Genomic DNA, 22,894 nt, shown 5'->3' with positions numbered 1-22,894 from the left:
ACAGAAATACAGATGTGTGAGAGAGATTATTATTATTATTTATTGTTTTGCCACTATAGGAATTTTGTTTGCGGTCGGTGAGATTTATTTGATCAAAAATACAGTATTTCACACAAGATGTGAAATAAGTGTGTTCTGTGTGAATCTATAGTAAAGTGTGATTTATTCCTGTCATCAAAGCTGAATTTATCATCATTACTCCAGTCTTCAGAGTCACATGATCCTTCACTAATCATTCTCATATGAGAATCAGATTTTTAAGATCAAGGTAAATTATACTTGGGGGGGGGGGGGGGTGAGACACTCAGTTCTCAGTTTCAGTCAATCTCATGTCAATCTTGAGTACCTATAGAGTAGTATTGCATCCTTCATATCTCCGAAAAGTCTTTAGTTTTATTATATTTATGAAAGAAATATGGGCTGTACCGAGTCTTTCCGGAAAAAACCGAGCGGCTGGAGGCGTATCGTGTGGGCGGAGCTAAAGAATGACGAGCGCAAAGCGGTGACGTCCTCAAGCGTGGAGGAGAAAACGCTACCCAGATTCAACTAATACAGATAATGATCCAGAATCATTCGGAGGCTGAAATAGAAACAGCAGCAGCAGGACGTCCGTCTCTGTGGTATGGACTGTATTTAGTGGCCTGTCAACATTTGTGTGTGTTTACTCGCAGTTTATGAGGACATGATTCGGTTTATGGACTATTGTATGCGACTAAACCTTAGCAGTAGCAAGCAAAACGGTTTTGCACGTCAGACTAGTGTAACGTTATACAGAGAACAGCAATGGAGTCCGTTAGCGCATTTGAATGACGAAGCACGCTTTGTGAGAACGCTAGGTTTATGTTTGGGTCGTTTTACAATAAACAAACTGACACCTATAGTGGTCAGCTAAACAAATGTATTTAAACACACACCATAGATCGCATGCTCCATTGATAAATTAACTAAGTTATACACGATCGTGTCGTTTACTGATGTTTACTCACGCGACGATAGCCGACAGCACAGACATTTAAAGCAGTTTTACTCACCGTGCACGACCGTGAACCTTTATCGCTGGGACGGCTCCGTCAAAAACACACTTCTTTGGTATGATTTGGTGAAGTCCTGACAGCAATGACCGTGGAGATCCACTTTGTGTCGCGACTGAAGCGATGTTGTGAAGCTTCCCGTCATTTCTGCGTTCAAATCGGTTCAAATGCAGCGCTGCCTTCCCAGAATGCTGTGCTGAAGCGTTGAAGTCGCTCGACGTCACCCATAGGAATAAAGTGGAGCGCGGCGCGGACTATAAACGACAGAAGTGTTCACGGACGACTGGATCTGCAGCTGAGAGTGTTTACGGCGTGCATTTCCTCTCTCGCTCTAGTCACGCGCGCGCACCCTACCGGGAGAAGAGCCCGTACGGCCCATACAAGGACCTTCCGCTCGATCGACGTCAAGCCGACCCATACTCGAAAAAAAACTCTCCGAAACTTGTGAGAAACCGGAAGGAGTATTTTTAACACAGAAATACTCCATCAAACGTCCAACATTAGTTTTTGAAACTTTGTCTGTGTTTAGGATGGGAATCCAAGTCTTTAACAGTGTGAAGAGCTCAGTGTGCATCAAACAGCATTTCACCCCCTCCCCCCTTTAAGTTGTCTTTATAATTATGACATAAGTGGCATAAAAAGTTGGAATGATGAGATCAAAGGTTTAAATTACATATTTCGTCGTCATAATGACATCAAGTTTTAAGATTAAAGTCAAAATTATGAGATAAAAAAATCAAAATTTACTTTCTCAAATTATGAATTTCTATTCTTTTTATGCTATAATTTTGACTTAAGGGTATTTTGACTTAATAGTGTGCCATAACGGTGTCATTATGACAAAAAGTCAAAGTTATGAGAGAAAAATTTCGAAGTTATGATGATTTAGTATGTCATAATTTGACGTAATTACGACAAAAAAGTTAAAATTACTCAATTATTAAAGTCTTTTGATCTCATAATTTTGACTTGGGATGTAATAATTACAATCTCATAAATATGATTTAGTTTGTCATAATTTCCACTTCAAAATTATGAGATAAAAAGTTGAAATTGTGACTGTCATAATTTATGATTTTTGTTAATTTCTACTTAATTTGAAGTTAAAAGGAGCCTCCACTGTCTCCTCTGAACGGCTCGTCTGCTTCCTGCTTCTCTGAAGCCCATCCCTCTGAGAAACGCAATGGTCTTAGATTGGTCAGATGGCCAAATGTAGTTTCCTGTATTTTGATTGGCTGAAGTGCCAAGCACAGGTTGTCCTGGAAACGCCACGCCCCTTCCCATTACGGGCAGAAGTCACATCTGCGGAGACTAGCGAGGGTTTATGATGTCACCAACCCAGGAAGAAGCTCGTTGTAGTCCAAACCGGCCGTTTTTGTAGGCAATAAACTGCCGTAACTTTAATAGACAATATCTCCGTTTGCAGTGAACTTTCAGCGCTGGAACTTTGCAGATACTGTTTATGCTCAAGCAGCGACATTACACACTAACTAAAGTTACAAAAGTCAAATCGCATACAACCACCGCTTTAAAAGGCTTTTGAGCTCGTCTGTATGAGCAATCATAGTGTTATTGTTCTCATGATCTCTAGCCTGTCAAAGCACATTTCCTCCTGCAGCTTTAGAGCACCGTCCGGGATCATAAGATCATAACCCCCAGCGCTCTTTTACTACTGTAGTAAAATCCCTGACGCCGCAGGAGAAACATTTGCATGGAGGTTTTCCTCCAGGAGCTCGAGGACAGGTGCAGCGGCAGCTAAAGTGCTGCGCCGGAGACTTTGCGAAAGCTAAATGCTGAGAAGTTTATCAGTACAATAGGATGCCTCTTTCTAAAGAGCTGTGTGTGTGTGTGTAAATGCTGAGAGTTGTGCTTATGTCTTGCTGACCTGAGGAAGGAGCATGGTGTTTCAAACTCTCCTGGATACGACACAGCTGCTTATTCAGTTTTGCTTAAGCAGCTGAATACCAAAATAATCCAGCTCGGTTTTATATATATATACGACTGTGTGAGTTATTTCTGCTTCTTGTCGACTCGGCACCGGTCTGCCCACCTGCGTTGAGTGTGTGTGAGAGAAGTTTCAAAGGTCATTCAGTGTCATTATTTCTAAAGTTTTAAATACATTGAAGCTTGAGAATGAAGTGGGGTATTGTTAGTGGTGCATGTGGTCAGTGATTAGCTAAACCAAAGATTGCAGGCTCATTCATCTCTAGTCGATTTACTTCATTAAACACACTTTATGATGACAAAGCCGAAAATTCAGGTGTGCTTGTGTGGTATCTAGTTACCTTGCTACTAAATGGTACATAGTAGTACCTTACATATCAGTACTTTAAAGCTCCACTGTGTGATATTTTCCCCCATCTAGCGGTGTAAAGGTATTTGACCATCCAGTGAATATTAGTTTCTGTTCCTCTCAATTCTGATTTCGTTTTAACTCCTACGGTGGCCGATTTAGTCCACTTCCAGTTCGACCTCATCCATGAGAGCCATCGAGTGTTAAACGCGAAAGGCGAAGCTTGAATTTACGGGTATGTCCCTCTTTGGCTACTGTACTTTCAAGATGGAGGAGCAACATGACGACCGGCATTCGAACCCCTCACCCGTATGTGTTTTCAATGGCATATAATAAACTTACCAGAATACTTTATTACCTGAAAGAAGTAAATATACATTAATGAGCACATATATTTTTGAAAGAACGAAGTGTTTAAAGCTAAGAATAAACAAAAAAAGTTACACAGTGTAGCTTTAAGAGTGTGTATTAGTACCTTTTCGGTTTTGTGCCTTAGGGTACCGTCCCAGTGACAGCAATGTACCTTTTTTCTGACCTTGTAGGACAGAAGAACACATTGCGCTCATTTAACCCAGAATAATTGGTTGATTAGTTTTTACTAATACTTGTGTTTTTTTTGTTTGTTTTTTACTTCATACAAGAATTAATGTTTATGGATTAACTTAAATCCTCTAATTCCTTGATTTTCGATCATATTTTACAGTAGCCTATAGCATATTTTATAAAGTTTTTGTTTTTTTACATTTAAAGGCAGGTATGTAAGGTTGTGGCCAAAACTGGTACTGCAATCCCTTTCAAATGACTGTAGAGCGGTGTATCCCCCTCCCCTCCCCCTGACTCAAGGTTGCCAGATTGGCTGAAGGATCAGCAGAACGTTTGTAGATCTGCAGCTGTGGTAACTCGAGCAGATCTGGCAACCCGAAACATTACTGACTTCGTGATTGGTCGATTAGGTGGAGGGCGGAGCTTCAGGCCAAAACACAACATGACATCATCAGCATCAGTTGAGCTGCGACAACAACTTTTAAATGACAATATCCTGGCCGGACTACTGTTGTCAGTCATAGAAGTATTTGAAATTAACATGATTTCTTAATGTCTATTGACATATCGGCCATTTTATGATTCTTTGAAATACATTTCTTACATACAGTTCCTTTAAGCTTGTTTAAAAAATAAGAACAAATTAAACATTTTAGAAGTAACTGAAGTGTAGTGGAGCAGTCTCTGTTGTCCCGCATGACTGACTCCATAACCTGTCCATAAACATTCAGTGAACAGTTCTGAGGACATATAACATCATAAGTATTTATATTCTGTATCTTTTTTTTTTAAATCATACAATTTAATGTAAGACATCAGGCGTTTCCATCACGCGTCTGACCCAGGATCTGTGTAACACAAAAACTACCCAAACACTGGGTTGTTACGTCTGACCCAGGATCTGTGTAACACAAAAACTACCCAAACACTGGGTTGATACGTCTGACCCAGGATCTGTGCAACACAAAAACTACCCAAACACTGGGTTGATACGTCTGACCCAGGATCTGTGCAACACAAAAACTACCCAAACACTGGGTTGATACGTCTGACCCAGGATCTGTGCAACACAAAAACTACCCAAACACTGGGTTGATACGTCTGACCCAGGATCTGTGCAACACAAAAACTACCCAAACACTGGGTTGATACGTCTGACCCAGGATCTGAGTAACACAAAAACTACCCAAACACTGGGTTGATACGTCTGACCCAGGATCTGTGTTACACAAAAACTACCCAAACACTGGGTTGTTACATCTGACCCAGGATCTGTGTAACACAAAAACTACCCAAACACTGGGTTGATATGGTTGATCCAGGATCTGTGTAACACAAAAACTACCCAAACACTGGGTTGATATGGTTGATCCAGGATCTGTGTAACACAAAAACTACCCAAACACAGGGTTGATATGTCTGACCCAGGATCTGTGTAACACAAAAACTACCCAAACACTGGGTTGATATGGTTGATCCAGGATCTGTGTAACACAAAAACTACCCAAACACTGGGTTGATACGTCTGACCCAGGATCTGTGTAACACAAAAACTACCCAAACACAGGGTTGATATGTCTGATCCAGGATCTGTGTAACACAAAAACTACCCAAACACTGGGTTGTATCATCTGACCCAGGATCTGAGTAACACAAAAACTACCCAAACACTTTTTGTCCGGAGAACCCCCCGAGAAGCTATTGTTTAGGGCTAGTAGTCGGCGGGTTTTGTTGTAAAAACTTGGCAACCCTGTCTGCACACGCGCTGGAATAAGTAAGTTAGAAGAAAAAGATGAGTGTAAACGATCTTTGCTAGTGTTGTAAAAAAAAAAGGGTTACTGATACTCAGAGCACTTACCCAACATGATCATCATTTCTGAGAGAAATAGTGAAGGTGATGCAGATACAAACAAGCTCTCCGTTTAGGATTCGATCAAATATAACCCAAGCCCCTTTGATGACGTGATGATTACGGTACTGTTGATCATCTGTCCGTCATCGGCTAAAGCCCGCCCTGATGATCTCATTGGTCAGTTTCTGTTCTGCATAATTACTCCTCTATCGTGTCCAGACCGAACCGCCCGAGCTCAAATGTTGTGGGTGGGGGTGAATTTGGCTGGCATCCAGGCTACAATTCCCCCAATGCTGCGGCAAAAAATAGTGGAGCAATATCAGAAAGGAGTTTCTCAGAGAAAATTTGCAGAGTTTGAAGTTATCATCATCTACAGTGCATAATATCATCCAAATATTCAGAGAATCTGGAACAATCTCTGTGCGTAAGGGTCAAGGCCGGGAAACCAGACTGGATGGCCGTGATCTTCAGCCCTTAGACGGCACTGCATCACACACAGGAATGATACTGTAATGGACATCACAGCATGGGCTCAGGAATACTTCCAGAAAACATTGGTGAACACAATCCACCGAGCCATTCGCCACCGCCGGCTAAAACTCTATAGGTCAAAAATGAAGCCATATCTAAACATGATCCAGAAGCGCAGGCGCTTTCTCAGGGCAGAGGCTCTTTTAAAATGGACTGTGGCAAAGTGGAAAACTGTTCTGTGGTCAGACGAATCAAAATCTGAAGTTCTTTTTGGAAAACTGGGACGCCATGTCATCCGGACTAAAGAGGACAAGGACAACCCAAGTTGTTCTCAGCGCTCCGTTCAGAAGCTGCGTCTCTGATGGGATGGGGTTAAATGAGTGTGTGTGGCATGGGCAGCTTACACATCTGGAAAGGCACATCAATGCTGAAAGGTATATCCAAGTTCTAGAACAACACATGCTCCCATCCAGACGTCGTCTCTCTCAGGGAAGACCTTGCATTTTCCAACATGACATCCACCACACACTGCATCAATTACAACATCATGAAGAAGGACTTCATGATGTTGGGCACTGCAATGGCCAGCCTGCAGTCCAATCAATCAATCAATCATTAAAGGGGGGGTGAAATGCTGTTTCATGCATACTGATCTTTTTACACTGTTAAAGACTTGGAATCCCATACTAAACATAGACAAAGTTTCAAAAGTTAAGGTGGACGTTTGATGGGAGTATTTCTTTGTCAAAAATACTACTTCCGGTTAGTCATAAGTTTCGGCAAGTTTTTTGAGATCATGCATCCCCTTTGACGTTAACGGGGGCGGAATTTCCTTGTATGGGCCTTACGGACAATTCTACCGGAAGCGCGTGAGAGAGAGAGAGAGAGAGAGAGGGAGAGAGCGAAAGTAACAGCCTACGCCCATCAAAGCGCTGGCTTGTAGGATGCTGGACAGGTGATGTGCACATAACAATGTCACCAAAAAAGTGCGTTTTTGGTTGCCAGACCAAGACAGTCCTGCACAGATTCCCCAACACCCCCGCGTTAAGGCAACAGTGGATGGAATTTGCTTTTCCGGATCAGCAACTGAGTTGCGCGAATGTTTATATCTGTTCGCTGCATTTCGGTGCCGACTGTTTCATAAACAAGGCCCAGCTCGACGCCGGCTTTTCCAGATCGCCTAATGCTGAAGGATGGAGCAGTCCCAACGATAAAGGTCCCAACGGTAGAACCGCAGGCGGTGAGTGAGACTGCTTCAAATGTCTGTGTTTTTGCCTATGCTCATCAAGTAGCCCAAACATGATCACGTATAGTTAATTGATCAATGGAGCATGCGATGTGTAGTGCGTGTACATTTGTTTAGCTGGCCACTATATGTGTAACTTTATGTTTGTGTATTGTAAAAGCACTCCAAACAACAATACACAAAGAGTGGGGAAATATGTTGAACTAAATAAGCGCGCTTCTTCATTCAAATGCGCTACTATTCCGTGTCTTTCTATGTAAACACTAACTTAACCTGCTGTGCAAAACCAGTCCGCTTACTGTCTACACAAACCACGCGTAAACACACAAACACACGTGCACAACTGCACTTCCCACATGTACACCTTCAAAGACAAAAATACGACGATATAATTCAAGTATAAATATGTAAATAACACAAGCCGCTAAGCATATTATATAGTTAGTGTATAACTTGTACCACATAGAGACGTCCTGCTCTAGTCGTTTTTGCTGCTGCTCCTGTTCAACTGCAGCCTCTGGGTCTGATTCCGGATCATAGATGTATGGCTGTATCTGATTAAAAGCCATATTTTTATTTTGAACAAAGTTTTTTTCCCGCTGTTAGGGATGACACAGCTTTACGACGCACTCGACTCAACACAATAGCAGCAGCGAGCACACGTCATTATTTAGCTCCGCTCACACGACACGCCCCCACCCGCTCGGAAAGACTCGGAACAGCGCATCTTTCTTATATAATTATAAAAAAAATAAAGACTTTTCGGAGATATGCAGGATGCAATGTTACTCTATAGGTACTCAAGATTGACATGACACTGACTGAAACTGAGTGTTTCACCCCCCCTTTAAAATCAACCATTCAATCAATCAATCAATCAATCATTCAATCATAGAAAACATTTAGCGCATCATAAAGAGGAATCTGCGCCAAAGAAGACCTAAGACAGTTGAGCAGCTAGAAGCCTGTATTAGACAAGAATGGACAACATTCCTATTCCTAAACTTGAGCAGCTTGTCTCCTCAGTCCCCAGACGATTGCAGACGGTTATAAAAAGAAGAGGGGATGACACATAGTGGGAAACATGGACTTGTCAAAGGGAAGAAACTTTCTGTGATTTTTGCTATTCATTATCAGTTATAATGGAAATTAAAAACCATAATACACCCATAATTTAAAAAAAGTTTTTATGGACATATATGTACTTTTTAAAAAAATATCTAATTTACTTATTTTATTAAGTTGTATGTACTTATTTTGCTATATTGGTGTTATACAAATAAAGCTATTATAACCAAAGTCATTTACAAACAAAGTCATTAAAAAATTTTTTTTTTTTTTGCTGGGTTTGTCCATTTTCAACCTAGCTTGGGTTGTTTTTAATCCAGCATTTTTTAGTGTCCGTTTTTGTGTCTTATTTAATTTACTTATTTTATGAAGTATTCTATATTAGATCGATTTGCTTATTTCTCTTTATTGGTGCTTTTTATTTTTCGTAGATAAAAGAAAGATCTTTGGAGATTTTTATTTATTTATTTATTTTTTTTGCAAGAAAAGTTAGTCCGGTCTTCTGTTTAATTCACGGTTATTTGCCGTTTATTTGCATATTTGTATCGGAGCGAAAATGTTTTCCACACCATTTTATTTATTTATTTATTATAATTTTAACTTTAAATGTGACTCTTTCTTTATTCTCACGGTAATTAAAAACACACTGCACACATACCTAGAAGAAGAAAAGAATGTATTATTTAATAAATCGATTGAAAATGAGTTATCATTGTTCTGTAACTACTCATATCAAAGTACCATAGTGTTATTATTACCATCATCACTGTCTGTACCACATCAGGCTCCGTTTATAAGGTGTCACATGACACCTGCTGTGACGTCACGCCCGTGTGTCTGATAGCGGCGGAGCTTGCGGCAGCTCCCGTTAACGACGCGCTGAACGAGCACCGGTCAGACGCACGCTCACGCTCCAGCATCAACAAACTTCGCCACACCCGTGATTCCGCCGTCGCCTCCGCACCGGACCGCGCGTGAAGCGACTGACAGCTGCTCTCACGTGAGAGTCGCGCCCGTGCGCTGCAGCGGGAGCCAGCACCGGACCGGACCGAAGCGAAGCGGACAGTCTTCTTCATCAGCGGCATCTTCATCCTCCGCGACCGACAGCCGCGCAACGGGAGATGGAGAGCAAAGACAAGAGCGCCGGTGAGCGACTGACGTCATGTGTGTGTGTGTGTGTGTGTGCATGACTGTAAGTGTGTGTGTGTGTGTGTGTGTGTGTGTAGACTGCGGTACTCAGGTCTGCTGTCCTGACGGGGTCTGGGTGGGGTGTGTGTGTGTGTGTGTGTGTGTGTGTGTTCATGCGTGATGCTTATCAAATGCCAAGCATGTGTGTGTGTGTGTGTGTGTGTGTGTGTGCGTGTATCTGCAGATGCTTTCAGTGCCAAACATCCTGATGCAGCAGAAATGCCTCTCACATGGGGTTCGGACAGGGAAGGGTGGTCTTCTTCCACGCATAACATTCATCACAGCCCTGGGTGTGTGTGTGTGTGTGTGTGGGCGTGTTTTTGTGAAATATGAGGACACAAATGTGTGTAATGCCATGGGTATGACACAGGTATTACAGGAGAGGGTGAAATATGAGGACATTACCCATGTCCCCACTTTTCAAAAGGCTTATAAATCACACAGGAGGAGTTTATTTAGAAAGTAAAAATGCAGAATGTTTCCTGGGATGGGTAGGTTTAGGGAAAAGGGCAGTGTGTGTGTGTGTGTGTTGTCATTTACATGACGAGAGACACCTGTCTGCTTCATCATGCGATGTGTTTTTGCAGTAGCCGTGATTGTTTTTGTCCCGTGAACATGAGTGTATTGATCGTGGAGAGGCACAGATATGGTGTAAGTGTGAGCTGATGGTGTTCTTGCATTGCTCTCATCAACATTCAGGACGTGTAGCGCTTTCTCTCCACCGCATCCTAATGTTCAGAAAGGAATACTCTCTTAAAAATCAAAATGTAGGGTTCGACGGCTCCGTAAAGAGCCTTCGACATTCACGGATGCACCAAAGGTTATGCATTTTTAGAGGTGAATAAGCCTGAGTGGACATTTGTCAGATTTGTGAGGCCTATGCGATCAATCAGTTCCACGGTATAACATATAAACAGTTTTTTATAGGCCAGTCCAGTCAGGTTTGGGACACAAAAGTAGGATTTCCTGCACGGCACGAGGGTCAAGATGTGTCGTAGTACCATCAAATAACTCTGCACCTGTGTGTGTGTGTGTGATGTTGGAGTGTTTATGGCCCAGTATTCAGGACTAATAAATGCATTTGGGTCATCAGAGTCCTTCTATATGCGATATATGTAGCTGTCCGTGTGTGTGCGGTAAATACAGCGGCCCCAAAACCTAAATACACTCTTAAAAACAACGCATTCTCTGGCTCCACCTTTAACATCCACCCAAGAGTCTTTATTATTATAATAAGTTGCACTTTATTATACGCTGTCATTGTTACAGTGTAGGCAAGTTTATTTGTATAGCACATTTCACACCCAATGGCTATTCAAAGTGCTTTAATGTATTAAAATAGTGATAACATATGCATGAGAAATAAGAATACCATGTGGACGAATTAAAAATAAAAACAAGGGTAATTACAACAGTTTTAAAGAGAATTAAAAAAATACACAATAGTGGTCAGAAATAAGAATAAAACATCCTTCAGTTTACAATCTACATACATGTACCATTTTAATTATAACACCTCTCATTCATTTCTTTCTCAAAGTCTCATAATAATTTCTCAAAATATCCATTTCAATCTGATTTTTACTCAGGAATCTTCTTGTTAAACCCATTTTCACTCATCGTACCTTTCCACATATTTCCACAAACGCAAACCTTTTTGTCAAACCATCAAACCCAGTTTTCACTCAATAATATTTAACTCAAATGAACATATAAAATAACAATAACCAAAGATAAGAACAAAGGTAAACTAAAACAGTTATACAAATAATAACAAGATGATCAGTCGGACGTACAGTGCACAGAGCTCAGTAAATGCACAGCTATACAGATGTGTTTTGATAAGTTATAAGTTATTTATTACACGGCTCTGTGAAATACTTGATTCTGATTGGTCAATCGCGCATTCCAGCGGTATGTTAAGTAAGGGCTAATGTCCACCCAGCCGGTTGTTATCTCAGAATAAACCCCTTCAGAGTGATCAGGACCCCGAGGCGAAGCGGAGCATCACTCTGAAGGGGTTTATTCTGAGATAACAACCGGCTGGGTGGACATTATCCCGCTTATTACACGGCTACTAGTCTCAAATAAATTAGACACTAAATATTGTCTCGAGATTAAATATTTTATTAGCTCTTACGCAAAGCTTCCGCGAAGAAAAACAGCTCCAACCTGCTTTAAGCCTTTATCTATTGCTGCTAAATGTTGAAGATGAATGCTGAAAGGGTTAGTTTACCCAAAAATGAAACCAAGCCTATGATTTACTCACCCTCAAGTCATTATAGGTGTTTATTACACAGCACTGTGAAATACTTGATTCTGATTGGTCAATCTCGCATTCCAGCGGTATGTTATTTCCAGATAACACCCGCTCATCCGGGTACTGCGAGTTATCTTGACCGGCACTACTTCTGTGCTTAACGCTGGCGCCATCTTGTGGCTTAAACAGCCGTGGGTTACAATGGAAGACTTCAAGGCAGGTTTCCTTTATAACGTTTTAAATATGGATATTTTTCTCACACAAACGCATCGATTGGAATCAGAAGGCTCTATTAACCCATCGGAGTCGTGTGGAGCACGTTATTTGACGGACAGCTGCATTTTTATGGACTTCAGAAACAGCTCCAACTACTGCTGGGATTAACGTTAGCCTGGACTTTTTAAATATAACTCTGATTGTATTTGTCTGACAGAAGAATGTCATAAACACCTATAATGACTTGAGGGTGAGTAAATCATAGGCTTGGTTTCATTTTTGGGTGAACTAACCCTTTCAGCATTCATCTTCAACATTTAGCAGCAATAGATAAAGGCTTAAAGCAGGTTGGAGCTGTTTTTCTTCGCGGAAGCTTTGCGGAAGAGCTAATAAAATATTTCATCTCAAGACAATATTTTGTGTCTAATTTATTTGAGACTAGTAGCCGTGTAATAAGCGGGATAATGTCCACCCAGCCGGTTGTTATCGCAGATTAAACCCCCTCAGAGTGATGCTACGACTTTATTCAGCATTGTCTTCACTTCTGGGTTTGTTTTCAAGCCTCAAATAAAGATTCAAACGGTTATGAATCAGCGGATTGAGTCAGATCGCCAATGTCACGTGATTTCAGCAGTTTGACACGCGTTAATCATGAATCAATCCGCTGATTCATAACCGTTTGAATCTTTATTTGAGGATTGAAAACAAACCCAGAAGAGAAGACAATGCTGAATAAAGTCGTAGTTTTTGTTATTTTTGGACCCAAATGTATTTCCGATGCTTCAAGAGACTCTAATTAACCCACTGATGTCTCATATGGACTACTGTGATGATGTTTTTATTCCCTTTCTGGACATGGACAGTATAGTGTGCATACACTTGCATACGCTCTCGGACTAAATATAAAATATCTTAAACTGTGTGTGAAGATGAACGGGGGTCTTACGGGTGTGGAACGACATTAGGGGGAGGAGTTAATGACAGACATTTCATTTTTGGGTGAACTAACCCTTTAATGAATCGACAGCCTGCTTTTAAACTAAACAATATTTTCAATATGGAGGCATCCATGGTTAGTCTTATAGTTTAAATCTGGTGTTCTTGAGTACCATTAACATGCCTAATATCGCTCTAACCGCTAACAGAGCGCCTATATCACACACAGAAAAAAAGGACAACTTTGTACCATTTTTAGCACAAAAAGGTTTATTGTAGTACCTTAAGGTACGCATTTGTACTCAAAGGTACTAATATGCACCTTTTAGGAGTAAAAAAGGTACAAAGATGTCCTTTTAATGGTACTCCCCCAGCGACAAGCTGTTGTACCCCTAGAGGTACAATTTTGACACCCTTTTTTTCTGTGTAATATATGATAGGCTGAGGTTCCTCACGTGATCCAAGTTAGCCGTTACGCTTTTACCAATGGTAAGAGATAGACCCTCTCATCTCCCTATAATAACACAATGGGTGCGTCCAAAATCACATACTCTCTTAAATAGGTACTTATATTTAATCACTTCATAACCTCTAAAAAGTAGGTTTTATATGGTATGAATGTCTGTAGCATGAATGTAATCCAGATGTACTACATTCGTCATGCTGTTATTGTCATGTGATCTTCCAGTGTCACATGTAGTCCCAGACATAGGCCTACATAATACATATGAGAAAAATACAAAAACAGCTCATTTAAAAACAACAACCCAAACAAACAACTTAACCGTAACATTATTATTATTATTAAAATTATCATTCTCACTATTATTACTTTTACTATTATTACCATTACCACTATTCTTATTATCTGTAAAAAAATCATTTTGTAATAAATTGTTTCTTGAATTTTGGTTGGCAGTTGCCAGGAGAACGGGACTTGTCTGACATGCATTGTGCCAAATGTAAAGTTTGGTGGAGGGGGGATTGTGGCGTGGGGTTTGTTTTTCAGGGGTTGGGCTTGGCCCTTTAGTTCAGGTGAAAGAACTCTTAATGCTTTAGCATACCAAGACATTTTGGACAATTTCATGCTCCCAACTTTGTGGGAACAGTTTGGGGATGGCCCCTTCCTGTCCCAACATGTTTTCTTGAGATGCTGAGCTTATTGTTTTTAACATCATCATCATCATCACAGAACTATTCGTTCTGCTTTATTCTGAGCGATTTGTAATCTGTGTAAATTATTTTCATTTGTGTTTGACCAAACAACAGATGCATAATCCAACCGGGAAAGTACTAATGACTGAATTAGTGTATTCAAAGTGTGTGTATTTCACTGTCATTCAGAAATCTTCTTCCGTGGCCTCATGGGTTAGTAAAGTGTCCATCCTATGCACACTTCAGAATCTCAACAGAAGTTTAGGTCGTCCGGCCTACTGGTTTCCAATTCTGTATTCAGAAATGCTAATCTGTTGGCGCATTTGCTATGAACATGATGTATTCCACTACACCTGCTTTCATGTTCATCTATTGTTTTAGCATTTCAAACCAAACAGTTATCTGGTTGTCAGATGTTTTGCTTGGAAAATGAGCTTCTTTATCTTTACAGTAAACGGAATTTGATTTTTTTGTCCAATACAATGATATTCAAAGAAATGTAAGTAAATAGACCTTTACACAAACATACACTATATTGCCAAAAGTATTGGGACGCCCCCCCAAATCACTGAGTTCAGGTGTTCAATCACTTCATGGCCACAGGTGTATAAATCAAGCACTAGGCCTGCAGACGCTTCTACACACATTAGTGAAAGAATGGGTCGCTCTCAGGAGCTCAGTGAACTCAAGCGTGGGGCCGTGATAGGTTGCCACCTGTGCAATAAGTCCATTCCTGACATTTCCTCACTACTGAATATTCCACGCTCAACTGTTAGTGGGATTATAACAAAGTGGAAGCGATTGGGAACAACAGCAACTCAGCCAGGAGGTGATAGGCCATGTAAAATCACAGAGCGGGGTCAGCGCATGCTGAGGGTCACAGTGTGCAGAAGTGACCAACTTTCTGCAGAGTCAATAGCTCCAGACCTCCAAACTTCTGTGTCCTTCAGATGAGCTCAAGATCAGTGTGTAGAGAGCTTCATGGAATGGGTCTCTATGACCGAGCAGCTCATCCAAGCCTTTCGCACCAAGAGCAATGCAAAGTGTGGGATGCAGTGGAGTAAAGCAGCCGCCACTGGACTCTAGAGCAGTGAGACGTGTTCTCTGGAGCGACCAATCACGCTTCAGTCTGACAATCCCGGACGAGTCTGGGGTTGCCAGGAGAACGGGACTTGTCTGACTGGATTGTGCCAAGTGTAAAGTTTGGTGGAGGGGGGGGGTAATGGTCTGGGGTTGTTTTTCAGGGGTTGGGCTTGGCCCCTTAGTTCCAGTGAAAGGAACTCTTAATTCTTCCCCACACCAAGACATTTTGGACAATTTCATGCCCCCAACATTGTGGGAACAATTTGGGGACGGCCCCTTCCTGTCCCAACATGACAGCGCTCCAGTGCACAAAGCGTCGGTCCATAAAGACAAGGATGAGCGAGTTTGGTGTGGAGGAACTTGACTGGCCTGCACAGAGTCCTGAGCTCAACCTGATAGAACAGCTTTGGGATGAATTAGAGCGGAGACTGAGAGCCAGGCCTTCTCGTCCAACATCAGTGCCTGACCTCACAAATGAGCTTCTAGAAGAATGGGCAAAAATCCCCATAAACACACTCCTAAACCTTGAGGAAAGCCTTCCCAGAAGAGCTGAAGCTCTTATAGCTGTAAAGGGTGGGCCGACTCCATAATAAACCCTACGGATTAAGAATGGGGTGGAATTAAAGTTCATGTGCATGTAAAGGCAGGCGTCACAAAACTTTTGGCAATGTTGTGTAATATTCTTAATTTTTAACTGAGAAATCAGTGTCATAATAAGGAATGTTGGATGGCGTATCTGTTGGTCAGTGTGTGTGTAAACTGATAGTCAGGCGGTTGTTGCTCGCAATTGATTTTGGCTCTGACTGTCAGACGGCGGGACAACAAAGCTAAACACTGTCTCACACACACACACACACACACACACACACTGTCTCTCTCTCAGTATATCCACCTGGAGGAGTGTATCAGTGTCAATATATTCTTTTGCAGTCTGAATCGTTATTCAGAGCGCCTTGGTTTCGGTTAAGGTTGGAGGGTGAATTTTGTCAGAGACTTGGATTTGATAAATAAAGTCTGGTGCACACTGCAGCTTATTCCAGCCAAAAAAAATACGCCCACTCCGACAGAAAGAGTTCACGGTCTGCTGCAATGAGCACCACCACAGCTGTTTGATGCACTTAGTAGCAAATAACTGTGTTTGGCTTTAGATGTTAGTCAGATGGTATCTTTCCGTCTGAGTCGGTGGTTCTTGATCAACACAAGTGGCTCAGAAGTAGCTAAACAGAGGTTTTAGATCCGCGTGTGCAGAATGACACAGGCTGTTTGTGTGCTAATGATTCATTCTAGTACCGGTGAATGCTGGGAAACGGTGGGTCACCTGAGAGCACTTTGTTTTCTATCCCTATGGGGTTTTAAAAGTGCAGTGTGGCATTTCTGCACCACTAGCAATCCTGCTATAAATATATATATATATATATACCATCCAAGATGATTTGATATAATATATGAGTATATGTTAATGTTAAAGTGTGATTTATTCCTGTGATCAAAGCTGAATTTATCATCATTACTCCAGTCTTCATGATCCTTCACTAATCATTCTCAGATGAGGATCTGATGATCAACACACATTTAGGATTATTATCAGTGTTCATATTTCTGGGGAAACTCTGATACATTTTATTTTCCAGGATTCTTTGATGAATAGAATCTTCAAAAGAACAGAATTTATTTGAAATGGAATCTTTTGTAACATTTTGTAAGAGAGTTTGGAATGTTAGTGTATGTGAGTATTCTATTTTGTAGGGATATTTTGAGTGTTTGATCTAACAGCAGGTGGCAGTGTAGACAGAGAGAGAGAGAGAGAGAGAGAGAGAGAGAGAGAGAGAGAGAGAGAGAGCCTCCATCAGAATGATTTACAGCTGCTGAAAATGCTTCAGTCACATGCAGTAAAAACATTACATTGTAAAAATGAAATGTGTATCAAGAGCTATCTATCTATCTATCTATCTATCTATCTATCTATCTATCTATCTATCTATCTATCTATCTATCTATCTATCTATCTATCTATCTATCTATCTATCCATCCATCCATCCATCCATCCATCCATCCATCCATCCATCCATCCATCCATCCATCCATCCATCCATCCATCCATCCATCCATCCATCTCTGAAGAGTGTTGAATCCCTCTTCACATCTGCTCATCTTCTCCATTTTTCTGTGTGTGTGTTTAAAGGTCGGCAATGAAACCATTGATTTGTGTGTGTGTGTGTGTTGTGGCTTCATAACCTTGGTAATGTGGATGTGTGTTTGATTTAGGCCTGTCCACATACCCAGTGTCATCTCTGATCCCCCCCCCCCCCCCCCCCACACACACAGGTTTGTTTTTGTGACATATGGGGACATTCCATAGGCGTAATGGTTTTTATACTGTACAAACCGTATTTTCTATCCCCTTACACTGCCCCTAAACCTACCCATCACACACACACACACACACACACACACACACACACACACGTCGTGTTTCCATGTTTTATGGGGACATTCCATAGGCGTAATGGATTTCATACTGTACAAACTGTACATCCTATCCCCCTACACCGCCCCAGCCCCTAAACCTACCCAACACACACGCACACACACACACACACACACACACACACACACACACACACACACACACACACACACACACACACACACACACACACAGCCCCTAAACCTACCCATCACAGGAAACATTCTGCATTTTTACTTTCTAAATAAACTCCTCCTGTGTGATTTATAAGCCTTTTGAAAAGTGGGGACATGGGTAATGTCCTCATATTTCACCCTCTCCTGTAATACCTGTGTCATACCCATGGCATTACACACATTTGTGTCCTCATATGTCACAAAAACATGCCCACACACACACACACACACACACACACAGTGTACAAATAGATGTCGTGAAAAGCCTTAAATACCAGCTGGCACACAATGACACGCCGTAAAACAAGATTTGTTCACACGACCTCACCGTGTCAGAGTTCACAAACACAGCGACAGTTCTCATCAATAACACTTAAAGTCACCCCAGTATCCCTTAAACACATCTTTGATCAACAAAATGCACGGAAGCTTGTTTCCACCACATAATATAAAACATTTTAAAATATATTTGGGGCTTTTTACATGAGGAAAAAAGTCAGAGTTACCCGAGTCATTATGTATGTTCATTTTCCTCAGTCGGAATGAATCCAGTCCGGTTTTCTTTTCTGAATGTTTGTTTTAAGCCTAAATGTTGCGGTCTGATTCACATATTCATGAGGTTTAGCGGATATTTAGTCTCCACCCACTGTTTAGTTCATTAGACTTTCAGTGAGGACTTTTGGGGTCCACACAGGTCTCACACTTCTGAGGGCTTTACAGCCGATAGAGGTGAGTGTGTGAGGGGATGAACCGATAGAGAACTGCACAATACAGGAAAGGAATTACTGAGAAAACTTCAGAAATCAATGCAACTTCATTTACAAGTTTTAGGTTCTTTCAACTATTAGTGTGTTTTTGATTCTACTTTGATTCGCAACGTTATGCGTCGCTCCGCTGCTCTGATTGGTTGTCGGTCTGTCCAATCGAGGTCTTTCCTGGTTGGGTTGAAACACGCCCCATAATCACAGCCCAATGGAGCATCAGACTCATATTCTGACTAGAGCTGAGTATGACCACGTCAGGCTACAAAAAAGCAGGAGGATATGGCTACCATCCAAACTCAAAAAATGATTCTAGCTGTTTGCTCAGTTTATTTAAATAAAATAAGCTGAAACAACACAAATCTTTAGTTTTTTACTTAAGTGTCATTTTACTTTTTACTTTAAAATGTGTTAAATGTTAAGTTAACCTAAACCATTTGTGTTGAGACTACTTAAATCATTTATGTTGCGCTGACTGAACTTGGCAGTGTATTTCTATTTCCCAGCATGCTTTGCATAGGGATGCCTCAGGAGAGTAAATGTTGAAATGAAGTGCTGTTTAATCCTTAAATGCATACCTCGGGTCTTTGGGAACCCGAGACATCATTCACTACCCTGCTCCTCATTCATTTTTTAAAGTTAGACATCAACCTTCTTAGCATTCCTCAATCAATCCATTTTAAACAATATAACAAGAAAAAAAAATAGATTTATAATTGAATGCCTGTTTTTTCACTAGTTTTCTGTCAAAATTGCATAGGGTCGCTCTCGACCCGAGGTGTGTAGGATTGTATGTATATATTTTTTGCACAATAATAAATGAGTCTATAATGATGAAATACGGCGCAATTCACCTTCATTCCACAAGGTGGCAATGTCTGACCCAATGATGAAGTGATGTTTCACTCATAGTTACCTCTGACAGAAAACCAAACAATAATAATTATAATCTGCAAAACTTGAAATGGCTCAGTGATTTACTGCGGAGAGCAAGTACTAAACACAATCATATGTTAGTGTCACTGTCTCTTGATGATGGATGTGGTCAAGAAGCTGTCAGTGATCACAATATTGATTTTGAAGACGTTGAAAATGAGTTTAGAGAATATGCTGGAGATGGCGAATATGAGCAGATGCTGAATGTACTGGTAAACGAGCTCTGACGAGGACAGATGATGATGGTGTTAAACATCTGCTCAAACTGAATCCTTCCAAGCTCCAAAAGGTAACGAAATGGGTTTTATTTTATTATTCTGTAAGTGTTACTCTAACATCAGGAGTTTTATATATTATCACGACGGGTAGAGCTCTATCCATGTTAAATATAGATCTGGGTCACTAACGACCCGAATATGAAATAGCTTAACTTTCATAGAAATTAATTTGAGAAGTTAAAAGACTTACACTGCTCTCCATATCTCCGTTTAAATGAGTGCCTGCAGCTGCGAGCTGAGCTGTGAGTGTGATCTCCATCCCTCATGAGCGGGTTCAAAACATGCGGAAATGGCTCCCTCTGCTGGCTGTAGTCTTTAGCCTTTGGCCAAACAAACAATTTTTCCAGAAATAAAATGCATAAATCTCTTGTCTCAGGGGGATATGAGGGGGGAAAGAACAATCATTTGAATATACTCCAGGGTTTCTACTGATACAAAGCCATATGCTAATCGCTGAAGTAACCCTTTAAGCGGTGCCCAACCATAGTAAATAAGTTGAATCAACCTTAATAAATTAAGTTGACCCAACGTAAGTACATTACATTGGAATAACAGAATTGCATAATGCTGAAATAAAGCAAGTTAATCATGTGGAAATACTCTCCGTGATTTTTTTATGTTCATTCAAAGAGTCATTTTTTTGAGTGCACCTGGATGCCAGAGCAAAAGCAGAGACGCCCAACTCAGAGCAGCAGCCTTGAGCAACTGGCAGGAGATCCTCTTCACCATAGTCCAGCCCATCCCCTACAGTCAGATGGACCGAAAACAGACAGCTCCCCCTTCAGCCTGGGGGAGGAAATACAACCCAAACAACCCATCCATAGTGGAGTAAGCATCCCCAGCACATCTGAGGACACAAATGTGTATAATGCCATGGGTATGACACAGGTATTACAGGAGAGGGTGAAATATGAGGACATTACCCATGTCCCCACTTTACAAAAGGCTTATATGTGTGTGTGTGTGTGTGTGTGTGTGTGTGTGTGTGTGTGTGTGTGTGTGTGTGTGTGGGCATGTTTTTGTGACATATGAGGACACAAATGTGTGTAATGCCATGGGTATGACACAGGTATTACAGGAGAGGGTGAAATATGAGGACATTACCCATGTCCCCACTTTACAAAAGGCTTATATGTGTGTGTGTGTGTGTGTGTGTGTGTGTGTGTGTGTGTGTGTGTGTGTGTGTGTGTGTGTGTGTGTGTGGGCATGTTTTTGTGACATATGAGGACACAAATGTGTGTAATGCCATGGGTATGACACAGGTATTACAGGAGAGGGTGAAATATGAGGACATTACCCATGTCCCCACTTTTCAAAAGGCTTATATATGTGTGTGTGTGTGTGTGTGTGTGTGTGTGTGTGTGTGTGTGTGTGTGTGTGTGGTGTGTGTTGGATAGATTCAGGGAAAGGGGCAGTGTAGGTGGAAACAAAACCATTACACCTATGGGATGTCCCCACATGTCACAAAAACAAACGTGTGTGTGTGTGTGTGTGTCATGGGTAGGTTTAGGGGTAGGGGCAGTGTATAAGGATAGAAAATACGGTTTGTACAGTATAAAAACCATTACGCCTATGGAGAGTCCCTGTAAACCACATAGACCAACATGTGTGTGTGTGTGTGTGTGTGTGTGTGTGTGTGTGTGTGTGTGTGTGTGTGTGTGTGTGTGTGTGTGTGTGTGTGTGTGTGAGAGAGAGTGTGTTCTAAAAGAATCCTCATGCACAGCACTTTGAGTCTGTAAAACAGTTGTATAAATAGCTCTCGCTCTCAGTAACACGACTGACACTCCCAGAATAGCCACGGCTGCTCTATTACGCATGCGGGAAGCAGATCCCGCTTCCCCAGAGTTTCTTACAGACTCTCTTAAATAATTGTGAGAGACTGTGGTTATAGGCATGTGTCATGTGATGGATGGATGGATAGATGGATAGATAGATAGATAGATAGATAGATAGATAGATAGATAGATAGATAGATAGACAGACAGACAGACAGACAGACAGACAGACAGACAGACAGACAGACAGACAGACAGACAAAATATTAATTAATTAAAATTAAATCCATAAAATTATGATGGAACCCCAAAAGCTTCTATAAGTTCCTGACAGAATCCTTTAAGATTCCGTATAGAACCTTCTCTTCTAAGAGTGATACAGGATATACTGTAAATGTGTGCAGTAAGCAGTGCATTAGTGTTGCATTCTAAAACACACACACACACACACACACGTCTCTATTACAGACAGACACACCCGTTCTAACACGCACGCACACACACACACACACGTTTGTTTTTGTGACATATGGGGACTCTCCATAGGCGTAATGGTTTTTATACTGTACAAACCGTATTTTCTATCCCCTTACACTGCCCCTACCCCTAAACCTACCCATCACACACACACACACACACACACACACACACACACACACACACACAAACACGTCTCTATTACAGACAGACACACCCGTTCTAACACACACACACACACACACACATTTGCACAGGCAAATATCAGGGACACACAGACGGTCACTCATTGGATGACAGTGTTTTCCATACAGAGAGACACACACAGACAGAGAGAGTGAGAGAGAGAGAGAGAGAGAGAGAGAGAGAGACACACACAGACACACAGATAGACAGACAGAGAGAGAGAGAGAGAGACACGACTGAAACACATTTTGACAGATCACACACACTTACAGGTCTGACAGTTGTAAACAGCAGCGGTGCGGTTCATACACACTCGAGTGTGTGTGAGAGGTCATGACGCGTTACTGCAGTCTGTTCCGCCGGCTGCTGTCTCATGGCAGTAAAGGAGAGGATGAGGATGAGGAGGAAGGGCCGGCGAAGATCATCAGCACTGAACCTGGTCAGTCTCTGAAGTGATCAGTCACTAGTGCTCGTGTTACTGCAGCGTGTGTGTGT

General features: G+C 41.4%; 1 protein-coding gene and 1 long non-coding RNA gene across 3 annotated transcripts in view; one reads left to right on the top strand and one right to left on the bottom strand.

The window, feature by feature from the left end:
- The window catches only part of LOC137084870 (uncharacterized), a 104,946-nt gene extending 82,559 nt beyond the window's left edge, over positions 1–22,387 (bottom strand). Inside the window, exon 1 of the long non-coding RNA XR_010906817.1 lies at positions 22,247–22,387. This is a non-coding gene — a long non-coding RNA (uncharacterized lncRNA). The remainder of the gene's footprint in view (positions 1–22,246) is intronic.
- The window catches only part of fgf12b (fibroblast growth factor 12b), a 75,014-nt gene continuing 61,483 nt past the window's right edge, over positions 9,364–22,894 (top strand). The window contains exon 1 of one of the 2 annotated variants that reach the window (XM_067451399.1): positions 9,364–9,650. In XM_067451399.1, coding sequence (XP_067307500.1) covers positions 9,626–9,650 — 25 coding nt within the window. In that variant the 5' untranslated portion in view covers positions 9,364–9,625. Of the gene's footprint in view, positions 9,651–22,624; positions 22,839–22,894 lie in introns of those variants that run through there. The other variant, XM_067451397.1, reaches the window with a different exon arrangement.

The sequence above is a fragment of the Pseudorasbora parva genome, chromosome 8 (assembly GCF_024679245.1).
Source record: "Pseudorasbora parva isolate DD20220531a chromosome 8, ASM2467924v1, whole genome shotgun sequence".
Classification (NCBI taxonomy): domain Eukaryota; kingdom Metazoa; phylum Chordata; class Actinopteri; order Cypriniformes; family Gobionidae; genus Pseudorasbora; species Pseudorasbora parva.
This window is presented reverse-complemented; position numbering and strand designations above follow the sequence as displayed.